This window comes from Capra hircus, chromosome 8 (assembly GCF_001704415.2).
Source record: "Capra hircus breed San Clemente chromosome 8, ASM170441v1, whole genome shotgun sequence".
Classification (NCBI taxonomy): domain Eukaryota; kingdom Metazoa; phylum Chordata; class Mammalia; order Artiodactyla; family Bovidae; genus Capra; species Capra hircus.
The window spans coordinates 73,753,056-73,766,314 of NC_030815.1; the positions used below are offsets into that span (position 1 = coordinate 73,753,056).

The following is a 13,259-nucleotide window of genomic DNA, read 5'->3' on the forward strand; positions in this document are numbered from 1 at the left end:
CCATGCACAATATGACACCCACATCTGGAAGAGCCATCGTGAGACGTGCAAACAGACAGAAGAGTCTAGAAATACAGCCAGCATCTACTGCCAGAGTCTAAGTTACAAGCAAAAGGCAGAGTGTCTAACTGGATAACAAGGAGACACTTTCCAGAAAGGACCGAGAAAGCAGTAACATTCTATGTCAAAACACAACCAACAACCAAACTCCAACTGATGTGCAAACATACCTTCCATGGCAGTATGCAAACAAATTAGCCTTTCAGAAGGATTTCAGGAAATTATCACTTTGCTGCAAGGAAAGAAGGAAAAGATGATGGTGCCACTACCTTTGCAGTGAAGGTTAAATAATGTCTGTAATGGAAAATTCCCTGGTGGTCCAGTGGTTAAGACTCTGCACACTCACTGCCGAGGACCTGGGTTCAATCCCTGGTCAGGGAACTAAGATCCTGCAGGCCATGTGAGGTGGCAAAAATAAATAAATAAATAAATGAACATTTTAAAATGGCAATAATCTGTTTTAAAATTCTTAGAGGGAATTACCTCAAATAGGGGAAATAGACCATAGAAATGGTTAGAAGTTTTAGACCCGTGATTCTAGTCAAGCATTATTTCAAAAACATAAATCTTCTTTTAAATTCCTATTGTGGAATGTGAAAATATTTTAGTTTTTACAGATAGTCACCATCTGTATCTCTGTAATATATTGAATTCTTGAGGTTTACCAAAATTTGATATACAGAAAGCAAAACATAGCTCCTCCCCCAAGTTCTTGTAAAAAGTGGGAATAGGTTCAATAAATGGGGGACTGGATCTTTTCTCAGCATAAATAGGCTTCTGTCAAAAACAATTTGCAAACTTCTGTTTTTGATGGGCTTAAAGTGACCAGAAAGCATCTTCCTACGTGTATCTTTCAGAGTTCAGGAAGGAGGTACTTGAATCATCAGGCTTATTCTGGCATGTCCCATGTGCCCTGGGGACCATGGACCTCACTCATTATGCAGTAGTGAAGCAGCTGAGAAAAAACGGCAGTGGTGATATGCCATTCAAAATATTATATGCCCTGGATTTTCATAATGGAATTCTGGAAAAGGTAAGTGATTTGCCAAGAAAAGCCTTTCTATGCCATGTTGAAAAGGCTGTGGAGTAATTTTGTAGCCTCTTCCTTAGCTTGAAAGTAGCACCCACCCCACCCCAAACTCTTGATCTTTAAGTATGTTACACAAGAAGCCTTCCTCCACCTGATCTTGGAACCACTTAATGGAATTCTGTCCACAGAAGTTGAAGAACTGACTCTCATCCTTACTGTCTTCCATTAGGAAAAGCCATCCTTTTCCCAATTGGTTCTTTCAACACTCTCTAGACCCAAGAGCAGATGACCATTGACATAATGAGTGCCCCTCACCCTCATCCTTAGGGAATTGGGAGCAGTATCCTGTCAAGCAGCAGCAAAAGGTAAATAAAATCTCACTGTCAAGTTTCACCCAAACTGAGAAAGGGTGGATTGTAAAACTTGCTCTAAAAATAATGTGTCTGGATATTGGCCACCATCTTAAGGCTCTTCCTCTCCAGGCCTTCGCCCCATAAAAATCCAACGTGGCTTTCAGCAAGTTTAGCCTGGAAATAAAATCCCCTCACTCCATCAAGAAATAGCTCCAAACTTAGAGTGCATGCTCAAAATATTCATGATGAAATCATAATCCTATATTTATCGTCTTTTGGATTGTGTATGAAATTCTGTTTCCCATGGTGTTTGTCGTTGAAAGGGGCAGGCGTAGAAAGCAGGCTCAGAGAATGACCCAGAGAGCATTAGCCTCAAGGAAATGCTGTTTCTCATCATAGTGAACTGGATGGTGGTAGGACATCGTCTCTCGTCTCTAAGCCCTACCTCTGCCCCAGAGTCAGCTCTCCTCCCCAGCCCATTCCCAGATGGTCCCTGGTTTACTGGCTGTGTCTCAGCATCCACGGAACATGAACTGGCCTTCCTAGAAGGAAGTGGAGAGTGGGTGCTTAAGATCACCCTCCCGTCCTTCTGACCTTTCCTGTCCTTTAGACTTCCTCCCCATTTTCACTGAGGGAGATGGTGTGGATCTTAATGGTCGGAATCTGATGATTCTCTCCATGACTGGGTGTCGAGGGCCCCAGGCAACAGCACACTTGCAAAAAGCTTTTACTTCTCACCCGGGCAGTGGTGCAGGCTGATGGGTCTCTGGCCACCGCCATCCTGGCAGATCCGCGGGGTAGGGAAGAGAAAATTTTCCATTCACAGACCCCATCTGTCTTGGAGATCTTATAGAAGGTCTCTGCAGATCCCACCGGAATGCGAACCAGGTCCTTGTGCTGTCCCTCCAGGGCGTGGCTGGGTGCATGCAGCGTGTAGCCCAGGGTATGTTTGGAGGACTGCTTTCGTCGCAGACACTGGATTCTCAAGACATTCTGAAAGGCCTTTTTAAACTCTTGACTGGAGCATGGGTATATAATGGGGTTGATACAGCTGTTTAGGTAACCAAGCCAAAATGCTATTTTAAAAACGGTTTCTGAGGGCCTGAAATCAGGAAAGAAAGACCCTGGAAGAAAACACAAGAGATTCATACATGTTATTTGCAAGTCAATGGGCCACTTGGCTAGGAAAATAAAGCAAACTCTCCAACAAATACCTTTATCGTATCTCGAAAAAGCTCCAAATGATCCCAAATGCGTTTGAGTTTTCACATTTGACTGATTACATCCTTGTTAATATCCTCAAAAGCCATTCATACTTGGTCCACATGAGCAATATCATTTACGGGAAAAGACCCAAAGGATAGGGCTGCACTGGTTCTTAGTGATGAAATATCACTTGATGTCCACTAGGAAGCTTTAAATCATGAAAACATGAGATGGAGGCTGAGTCTACAGATGCAAATTGTTTTGCCTGAATTTAAAACTAAGTTGAAATTCATCCAAACATTCCTATTAAAATAAGGTCGCCTGAATTGTTCTTTTGTTCTTTGATGCAGTATTATATGGGCTTCCCAGGTGGCGCTAGTGGTAAAGAACCTGTCTGCCAAAGGAGGAGACAAAAGAGAGGAAGAAGGCATGGCAACCCAATCCAGTATTCTTGTGTGGAGAATCCCACGGACAGGGGAGCCTGGCAGACGGCAGTCCATAGGGTCGCAAAGAGTCGGACATGAGTGAGCAACTGAGCATATATGCAGTATTATACAAATACAGCCTAAATACTAATAATTTGAATCTTTTTCTCTCCTGAATGTTGGAGTAGTATTTTCTAATGAGAATTTCAAATTTACAAACTATTTATTGGCTTTGTCAACTTTGACCAGTGATTTTTTTCTCTGATGATGCCTTTTGACATTGCAATATACTCACCTGTTCAAAATACTCCAATAGCAGCCAAATGCTTCTTAAGAGCTTGACATGCAGGGTCTTTTCCAGTGCTAACCTACTCTAGCTTTCTAACATTAATACTTCCACTGTAAACAGACACACTACAAAATTTTCTCCAAGTCACTGCTCATTTTTTTTGGGTCCAGATGTCCAAAATGACCTTTAGTGTCCTCTTTACCTACTCAAGTCACCCTTTAACTTACCCAGCAGAAATCAAGTTTCAGGTCTCTTTACGTCTTACATAATAACTCTCTCATAGCTCCTGGAGGCAAAATGGTGAAACCAAGTTATCTTAAAGTGGGAACAGTGTTACAGTGTTAGTCGCTCAGTCGTATCCTACTGTTTGCGATCCCACAGACTGTAGCCCACCAGGCTCCTCTGTCCATGGAATTCTCCAGGCAAGAATACTGGAGTGGGCTGCCATTTCCTTCTCCAGGGGATCTTCCTGACCCTGGGATTGAACCAGTGTCTCCTGCATTTCAGGCAGATTCTTTACCACCTGAGCCACCAGGGAAGCACCATGCGAACAGTCTTAGAGGTTATTGTATTCAATTACTCAATTTCCAAAGGAAAAAAACAATGATTGAAGTGGTTGTCACAAACTTAATAGCTATGTACTAATACAGTGATAGATAAAGAGATATAGAACTGCTAGCCCAGTGTTATTTATTTTCTGCACAATTTCTTTCTTTTGCCTCAGCCTCATAAAGATCTTGATATTTTGTCTTTCTTTTTCTCTCTGCTCTAGAGACCCGTCAGAGTCATGACAAACTGATGGATAGGCTTAAAAATCTACTCTGGCAAACACTGCCCTGAAATTTAGCAGAGAAGCTCATAAATATAAACAAAGAGTAAAGTTAAATATTGTAGAACCAAAGAAGGCAAAATGGTACAATGATTGATGAGGGTATTTTTTGTCTCTGAAGCATATTCCCTGTTAAATTCAATGTGTCTCAAAGAAATTAAAACACATACAGGCACATACAGAGATGATGGTTGTTAAGTGGGAAAGTATTATCCTTTATCTCCAAAGCTTTGAACATTTTCCTATAGTTATAATACAATGTACTCATATTGAGTGTCTGGTTTGAGCCAGGCTCTGTACTAAACAGTCTACATAAATTTAATCATCATTAGTAACATCAAGAGTCATATGATTCTTACTGTATAGCACAGGGAAGTCTACTTAATACTCTGTATGGGAAAATACCTATATAGGAAAAGAATTTACAAAAGAGTGGATCTATGTAAAACTGATTCACTTTGCTGTACATTTGAAACTAACACACTATAAATCAACTATTAATGTATTCTAATAAAAATAAAAGTTATATGATTCATATCAACATCCCCATTTTACAAATTAAGAAACTGATTTAATGAGATTAAATAATTCAACTGAAGTCACACAGGCAGAAGGTTAGCTGGGATTTGAAATTGGGAAGTCTGACTTTAGGGCTATGTTCCTTTATCATATCTGAAAATACTTTAGAATAATGCATATCTAGGAAATGAGGATGATATATGGAGAATGAAAAAGGGTACAGTTGGGGGAGTTAAACTAGAAAGATGGTTTCTCAAACTTAATCTGAGTGGTGAAAAAAAGCAGCTAATGTGAACATGAATGGTGATTCTTGTGAATGCGGTCAGTTCCAGAAAAATCCATCTTAATTATGATGCCTATATGTTGTTCCATATTTCTTCCAAATAGCAACAGTGACAGGATTAAGGGGACTCTCTTCTCAAGGCAGGCCTTGGGTTGGGCTTAATGAGGATATATGAGCAGGGCATGCCCCAAATTATCTTGTCTGGGAATTTTATTCTTCTGTAAATCAGCTAGAGAGGGGAGTGTGTGTCCCTTATTTGAAGAATTTAAGAGAAAAAGAAAAAAATATGTGAATTCTGAACACTAATGCTATTGAGATGATTTCAGATCCTTGGAGTTTCCCATAATTCCTTCAGGGACACTCTTTGTATTCACAGAGTCCTGTTCTGCATAAAGACATCTCAACATTTCCTTTCAGTCCATTTCCTCCTATTCGTCTTCGCTCCTTTGAAGTCTCCTTACAGAGCCAAGCTACTCTGGCCTTCCTGTTGTGTCCACAGCTTTAGAGATAAATATCGGTCCTTTCCCTCAGGTGCCCTGCTCAAAATACCCATTTCCTGGTGGCAGCTGAGGCATAGGATGAGAAAGGTGAAAGTGTAAATGTGTTAGTTGCTTAGTCACGTCAGACTCTTTGCGACCCCATGGACTGCAGCTGACCAAGCTCCTCTGTCCACGGAATTCTCCAGGCAAGGATACTGGAGTGGGTAGCCATTCCTTTCTCTAGGGCATCTTCCTGACCCAGGAATTGAACCCGGGTCTCCTGCATTGCAGGCTGATTCTTTACCATCTGAGCCACCAGGAAAACCCGTAAGATGAGAAAGTAGATAGTTAAAATGAATTTTCACCTAGATTTTAAAGACAGTCCTGTTTTAACCATGCAGAAATACTGTCTTGCTAATTATAGCAAATCTCTTGATATTGGCTTTTAAGACAGTGAATGGGAGATTCTTCTGGATCAGAGGCTCTCCCATAAATGAACCATTTGGTTTATCCCATCAGGTGTGTGGCAACACCTATATGTGTCTAAACCTAGCATGATGTACCAATGCCCAATCTGACAATTCCACAGAGGCAGGTCATGGGACCCATTTCTCGTCCCTGCAGTCTTTCATCCTCTCTTTCAGGTGATTCTCTTTTGTTAGCTTCCAACTGGGGTTTTAGAAAAGGCAGAGGAACCAGAGATCAAATTGCCAACATCCGCTGGATCATCGAAAAAGCAAGAGAGTTCCAGAGAAACATCTATTTCTGCCTTATTGACTATGCCAAAGCCTTTGACTGTGTGGATCACAATAAACTGTGGAAAATTCTGAAAGAGATAGGAATACCAGACCACCTGACTTGCCTCTTGAGAAATCTGTATGCAGGTCAAGAAGCAACAGTTAGAACTGGACTTGGAAGAACAGACTGGTTCCAAATCAGGAGAGGAATACATCAAGGCTGTATATTGTCACCTTGCTTATTTTACTTCTATGCAGAGTATATCATGAGAGATGCTGGGCTGGAAGAAGCACAAGCTGGAATCAAGATCACCAGGAGAAATATCAATAACCTCAGATACACAGATGACACCACCCTTAAGGCAGAAAGTGAAGAAAACTAAAGAGCCTCTTGATGAAAGTGAAAGAGGAGAGTGAAAAAGTTGGCTTAAAGCTCAACATTCAGAAAACGAAGATCATGGCATCTGGTCCCATCACTTCATGGCAAATAGGTGGGGAAACAGTGGAAACAGTGTCAGACTTTATTTTGGGGGGCTCCAAAATCATTGCAGATGGTGATTGCAGCCATGAAATTAAAAGACGCTTACTCCTTGGAAGGAAAGCTATGACCAACCTAGACAGCATACTAAAAAGCAGAGACATTACTTTGCCAAAAAATGTCTGTCTAGTCAAGGCTATGGTTTCTTCAGTAGTCATGTGTGGATGTGAGAGTTGGACTATAAAGAAAGCTGAGTGCTGAAGAATTGATGCTTTTGAACTGTGGTGTTGGAGAAGACTCTTGAGAATCCCTTGGACTGCAAAGAGATCCAACCAGTCCATCCTAAAGGAGATCAGTCCTGGGTGTTCATTTGAAGGACTGATGTTGAAGCTGAAACTCCAATACTTTGGCCACCTGATGTGAAGAGCTAACTCATTTAAAAAGACCATGATGCCGGGAAAGATTGAGGGTGGGAGGAGAAGGGGACGACAGAGGATGAGATGGTTGGATGGCATCACCAACTCAATGGACATGAGTTTAGGTAGACTCCGGGAGTTGATGGTGGACAAGGAGGCCTGGCGTGCTGCAGTTCATGGGGTCTCAGAGAGTTGGACATGACTGAATGACTGAATTGAACTGAATTGGGGTTTGGAGAAAGACTCCTAACTGTATTTCCTTCAAATGCTTTCCAAAAGTTAAAAGAAGACAGTACAGTCTTCTTTCCAAACTTCTTCATATTATTCACATATTTTTAATGCATTTATTTATTTATTTGGCTGTGTTGAGTCTTAGTCATGGCACTCAGGATCTTCATTGCATCATGTGGGATCTTTCGTTGCACCCCATGGACTCTCTAGTTGTGGCACATGGGCTTAGTTGCTCCAAAGGCATGTGGGATCTTAGTTTCCTGACCAGGGATCCAACCTGAGTCTCCTGTGTTGCTAGGCAGATTCTAAGCCACTGTACCACTGGGAAGTCCCTTATTCACATCTTTAGATCTCTTTCTTCCCTTCATTTTTCCTCTCTAGGAAGAGAAGATTGAGCTGTGTCATCAGGCTTGGAAAGAGCTGTTGTTTCGTGGTCCCCGTCAGGGTGCTCTCATCTCAGGATCCCTTCCTCTGCTCAGAGCTTTCTGCTGAGGGATCATCTTTTTCTGAATTCCTCACAATTTCTTTTCCCAACCTCACTTTCTTCTTGATTATGATGATGTTTTTTAGACCAGGAAGTTTGATCATGATTCTCTTTGTTGTCCTCCCATCATGGCATGGAGCACCAGGGTTCAATCTGCCTGGTTTAGGGACAGACGTCTCTGGATCCAGTCACTAGCATGAAAACTCCCTTTTAGTGGGAACCATGTCAGTTCTTGCTCATAGAGCTCCAGAACCCAGCACAATGCTGGTGTTTCAAAGTTGTTGTTTAGTCACTAAACTGTGTCCAAATCTTGGCAACTCCATGAACTGTAGCTTGCCAGGCTCCTCTGTCCATGGGATTCCCCAGGCAAGAACACTGGAATGGGTTGCCATTTCCCCCTCCAGGGGATCCTCCCCACCCAGGGATTGAATCGGTGCCTCTTGCATTGTCAGGTGGATTATTTACCACAGAACCACCGAGGAAAGCATCCTCCTAATTTTTGCTGAATGAATGGCTGAATGAATTTCTTGACTAACTGACTGAATAATCCTCTCTGTCCTCCCCATCACTGCTTCATAGTGTGGCCTGGCTTCTTCTCTGCCTCACAGCCACGGCCCTTATTTCTCATCATGCTTCTGCCTTCCTTCTGCTGTCTCTTTCTTATATTTTGGCAGAGTTTCTGCTCAAAACTCTGGTGTTCTCTGGGCTGTTCTTCCACTATCTGATTTGTGTGTTCGTCACTCAGTCGTGTCCAGCTCTTTGCAACTCCATGAACTGTAGCCCACCAGACTCCTCTGTGCATGGGTTTCTCCAGGCAAGGATACTGGAGCGTGTTGCCATGGCTTTCTCCACTATCTGCTTTACCTTACTGCATTCAGTCAGTTCAGTTCAGTTGCTCAGTCGTGTTTAACTCTTTGCGACCCCATGAATTGCAGCACGCCAGGCCTCCCTGTCCATCACCAACTCCCAGGGTTCACTCAAACTCACGTTCATCAAGTCGGTGATGCCATCCAGCCATCTCATCCTCTGTCATCCCCTTTTCCTCCTGCCCCCAATCCCTCCCAACATCAGAGTCTTTTCCAATGAGTCAACTCTTCGCATGAGGTGGCCAAAGTACTGGAGTTTCAGCTTTAGCATCAGTCCTTCCAAAGAACACCCAGGGCTGATCTTCAGAATGGACTGGTTGGATCTCCTTGCAGTCCAAGGCACTCTCAAGAGTCTTCTCCAACACCACAGTTCAAAAGCATCAATTCTTCAGTGCTCAGCTTTCTTCACAGTCCAACTCTCACATTCACACATGACCACAGGAAAAACCATAGCCTTGACTAGATGGACATTTGTTGGTAAAGTAATGTCTCTGCTTTTCAATATACTATCTAGGTTGGTCATAGCTTTTCTTCCAAGGAGTAAGCATCTTTTAATTTCATGGCTGCAATCACCATCTGCAGTGATTTTGGAGCCCCCCAAAATAAAGTCTGACACTGTTTCCACTGTTTCCCCATCTATTTCCCATGAGGTGATGGGACCAGATGCCATGATCTTTGTTTTCTGAATGTTGAGCTTTAAGCATACATGGTATCTAATACTCTAGTTTTTCTCACCATGATCCACAGGAGGAGCCAGACATTTGAATTACCCATAACAGCACGGGGTCTCCTATTTCTCTTGTCATCGTAGGTATGCTGGGCACTTCAACAATTTCTGTTCAGACTCTGCTGCAAGAAACACAAACAGCTTCCGGCTTAATTCCCAGAACTCCTCCCCCTGCAGGTTGGGTCATCCCTTGCATGTGAATTTGCTTCACTGAATTCCCAAGCTTTGGAAAATCCCCAAGCCTCTAGAGACTCTTCCATGCACTGAGTTTCCTCCACAATTAGGTCCTTCTGCAGAATTTCTGACTATTTTCAGGTCCCTCCAAACATTCTGATTGACTAAAACTTGGCCAGACTGAGACAGGAAGAGCCTGAGTTTATCCCCTCAACACCATCTACATCTTTACCCTTGGAGATTCACTATCCTTCCTTCCATTGTTGAGGGCTCTAGATACCAAGAAGTAATTGAAACTGATGATTTCAAAAGATGCACTTAAGTCTCACTCGATGTCCTCTCCATTGGAAGCATTTCACTTATGGTTTCTGATCTGGGACTCATCTGTAGGCTTATTGCAGAAGATACCAGGACCCATCCCAGTGAAGGCTACACTATAGTCACATTTTAATTACAAAGTTACAGCAAAGTTTGCTCTCAATGGTCTCCATAGAAAGAAAACTATTTTCCTGCCAATACTGGATTCCTAAGTGTGTTTTATCCACCAGTGTTCCAGTTCTCTCTAAAGTACATGAGGATAAAAATGGAGTTCTCAGGAGAGGGTGGGATGAACTGAAAAAGTAGCATTGACATATATACACTATCAAGTGTAAAACAGATAGCTAGTGGGAAGCTGCTGTATAGCACAGGGAACCCAGCCTGGTGCTCTGTGATGACCTAGAAGGGGTGGGATGAGGGGGGCAGGGAGAGAGAGACAGGCTCAAGAAGGAGGTTGTTGTTCAGTTGCTCAGTCTCATCTGACTCTTTGTGACCCCATGGACTGCAGTATATCAGGCTTCCCTGTCCTTCACTATCTCCCAGAATTTGCTCAAACTCATGTCTGTTGAGTTGGTAATGCCATCCAATCATCTCATCCTCTGTCACCCCCTTTTCCTCTTGCCCTCAGTCTTTCCCAGCATCAGAGTCATTTCCAGTGAGTCGGCTCTTCACATCAGGTGGCCAAATGAAGCTTCAGCTTCAGCATCAGTCCTTGTAATGAATATTCAAGGTTGATTCCTTTAGGATTGACTGGTTTGAACTCTTGGCTGTCCAAGAAGGAGGAAAGATGTACATATATACATAGGGCTGATTCACACTGTAGTACAGCAGCAACTAACACAACACTGTAAAGCAATTTTCCTTCAATTAAAAAATTAAAAAAACCCAGAAGTTCTCAAATTCTAACCCAGCACTGATAATTAGAAGGTGCCTCTTGAGTTCAGCTCCTGTCGAATCAGGGGGACTCGGTATAGAAGTTGGAAGCCATGAGTCAGTCTTCTTGGTTCTAGCCTTCCAACTTCTACACTTAGTTTCACCTACCTGAAAACTTGACATCTTAATGACAACTTTGAGAGATATCAGGTTATGACAAGCTTTAATTAGCTGGAGTCACAGGATGTTAGAATGTGAAGAGTGGCAGAAACTAGGAAACCTAGCAGGCACTGTCAACCCCTCCATAACAGATGAAGAGTGTACGGATGAGAAGGGAAAGTGGTTTCCATAAAACTGTCTGCTCATCTGTGGTCCAGAGACCCAGACTGTGCTCAGTTTCTTCTCCTGATTTGCTGGGCCATTTGGCAACTGCATGATGGCATAGGAAGTATTGATGGCGATATGTCCAGCTGTGGTCATAGAATGACAACAGGTTTTGCAGAGATAATGAGAGAGAAGGGGGACAAGAGCAGTGTCATCAATAACTACACAATTTAAAAGTTGCAATGTTCAGACACTGGAAAGTAGAACAGTGGGTGATGGTCTTGGAAGGGCTCATGAAGGGTATCACATTTTGAAAACTGGAGTTTAAATGACTTCAATTAAAAAAACATGGATACCCAAGGAGAAGCTAATGTTAGGTGGCCATGGGAGAAAATAACCCTTAATTGTTTCTCTTTGTCCAACCAGCGGTCTCTCCATGTGTGTGGTACCAGTCCAGTGTGGCTGGTATACATTCAATGAATAGGGGAGAGACACAAGCTGTTACATAAATAGGTGGCCAATTCCCTAGGCCAAGGAGCTTCAGTGCCAAGCAGTATTCAAGCCAGATGGGTTGGCATCTTCTGGCTACGAAGACAGTTCTTGCCCCATTGAACTAAGTCTGAAAGAAAAGTTGTTGGAATCAGCGTATAAGCACAGACTCAAGCTCTTTGTCACCTGGAGTCCACCAGGTGCTCCACATTGGGTGGCTGATTTGGCTGTGTCACAGTGACTTGCCTGAGCCCTTCTGAGGTTCATCCAGGGGCCACCCTTGTGCAATTCTCAGCCAGACAAGAATCTTTAAGTTAGCTCCCTGGAATAGTGGATAGAAATCTCTAAGAATACTGCCAGATTAACTGCAAACTGGAACCCTGGGCTCTTGACCCAAGATCCATGAATAGACTTCCCATGAAATGAAATGCAGTCTTTGTATGAACAGAGATTCATTTTCTGGAGAAGAAGACTTCAGCTTCTATCAGCTACTCACAGTGGTCTTGGAGACCCAAGGTATGGCCAAGCCTACCTCCCAGGTGCTGAGCAAAAGTGGTACCTCTGCCTGGTGCACTTCACTTAGCCTATATTTGTGCATGCTCAGTCATGTTTGACTCTTTGCCACCCCATGGACAGTAGCCCGCCAGGCTCCTCCGTCCATGGATTTTTCCAGGCAGAAATACTGAAATGGGTTACCATTTCCTACCAGGGAATCTTTTCCATCCAGGGATTTAATCCCCATCTCTTGCATCTCCTGCATTGGCAGGCAGATTCTTTACCACTGAGCCACTGGGGAAACCCCCACTTAGCCTATACATCCTGATAAGAGCATCCAGCTTATAATCATGACAAAAAGATGTCAGTTCAACTCCTCTTTAGAAGGACTTGCTCTTTTCTTCTCCTAGTTAATTGGGACTTAAAATTGCCTTTAAGGACAGTCACATGATTGCTCCCTGGAAAGAGTTAACTGCTGGCCTTTTCTGAGCTTTCTGGAGGAAGCTTAAATAGTAGTCAGGGTGAGGAAGGATGGCAGTGTGGGAAGGTGCAGTGAGTAGGGGAAAAGACGCACATTGTGCGCAGGGTACAAATGGAACAGAACAAACCTGGAGCACTGTGGGGACCAACTGTGGATGGGAGAGTTGCTCTTTTTCTCATTTTCTGGGGACCAGTGTATATCGGCCATGGTTGCTATTGTCAAGGGCTTCCCAGGTAGTGCTAGTGGTAAAGGACCCACCTGCCAATGCAGGAGACTAAGAGACGTGAGTTCAGTCCCTGAGTGGGGAAGATTCCCTGAAGGAGGAAATGGCAACCCATTCTGGAATTTTTGCCCGGAGAATCCCCGTGGACAGAGAAGCTTGGCGGGCTACATACAGTCCATGGGGTCACAAACAGTGGGACAAGACTGACTTAGCATGCACACTGTTGTCAAGAACCACTGCTCCACCCAACACTGATGGGTAAAGAGGTCACCTGGGGAGACGTTTTCTCATATTTCATACTTCATACTTCTGCAAGTGGAAGACATTCTTTATGGAATCCTTCTGGCTGTGTAGTGTGTAGCTCTGCAGAATCAGGGGTTTTATCCTGGATGAATCCAAGCGGCTCGAAGTAAAGCTCTTTAAAGGTGTCCCTCACCAGTTATCAAAGCCCCAAACAGCATTTCTCCTTG

General features: G+C 43.3%; 1 protein-coding gene across 3 annotated transcripts in view; it reads right to left on the reverse strand.

Moving 5' to 3' along the window:
* The window catches only part of ADRA1A (adrenoceptor alpha 1A), a 115,444-nt gene that overhangs the window by 5,659 nt on the left and 96,526 nt on the right, over positions 1-13,259 (reverse strand). Inside the window, exons 2-3 of one of the 3 annotated variants that reach the window (XM_018052358.1) lie at positions 2,182-2,567; positions 231-292 (exon numbers count right to left, since the gene is read on the reverse strand). In XM_018052358.1, coding sequence (XP_017907847.1) covers positions 263-292; positions 2,182-2,567 — 416 coding nt within the window. In that variant the 3' untranslated portion in view covers positions 231-262. Of the gene's footprint in view, positions 1-230; positions 293-464; positions 2,568-13,259 lie in introns of those variants that run through there. The other 2 variants (XM_018052359.1, XM_018052356.1) reach the window with 2 other exon arrangements.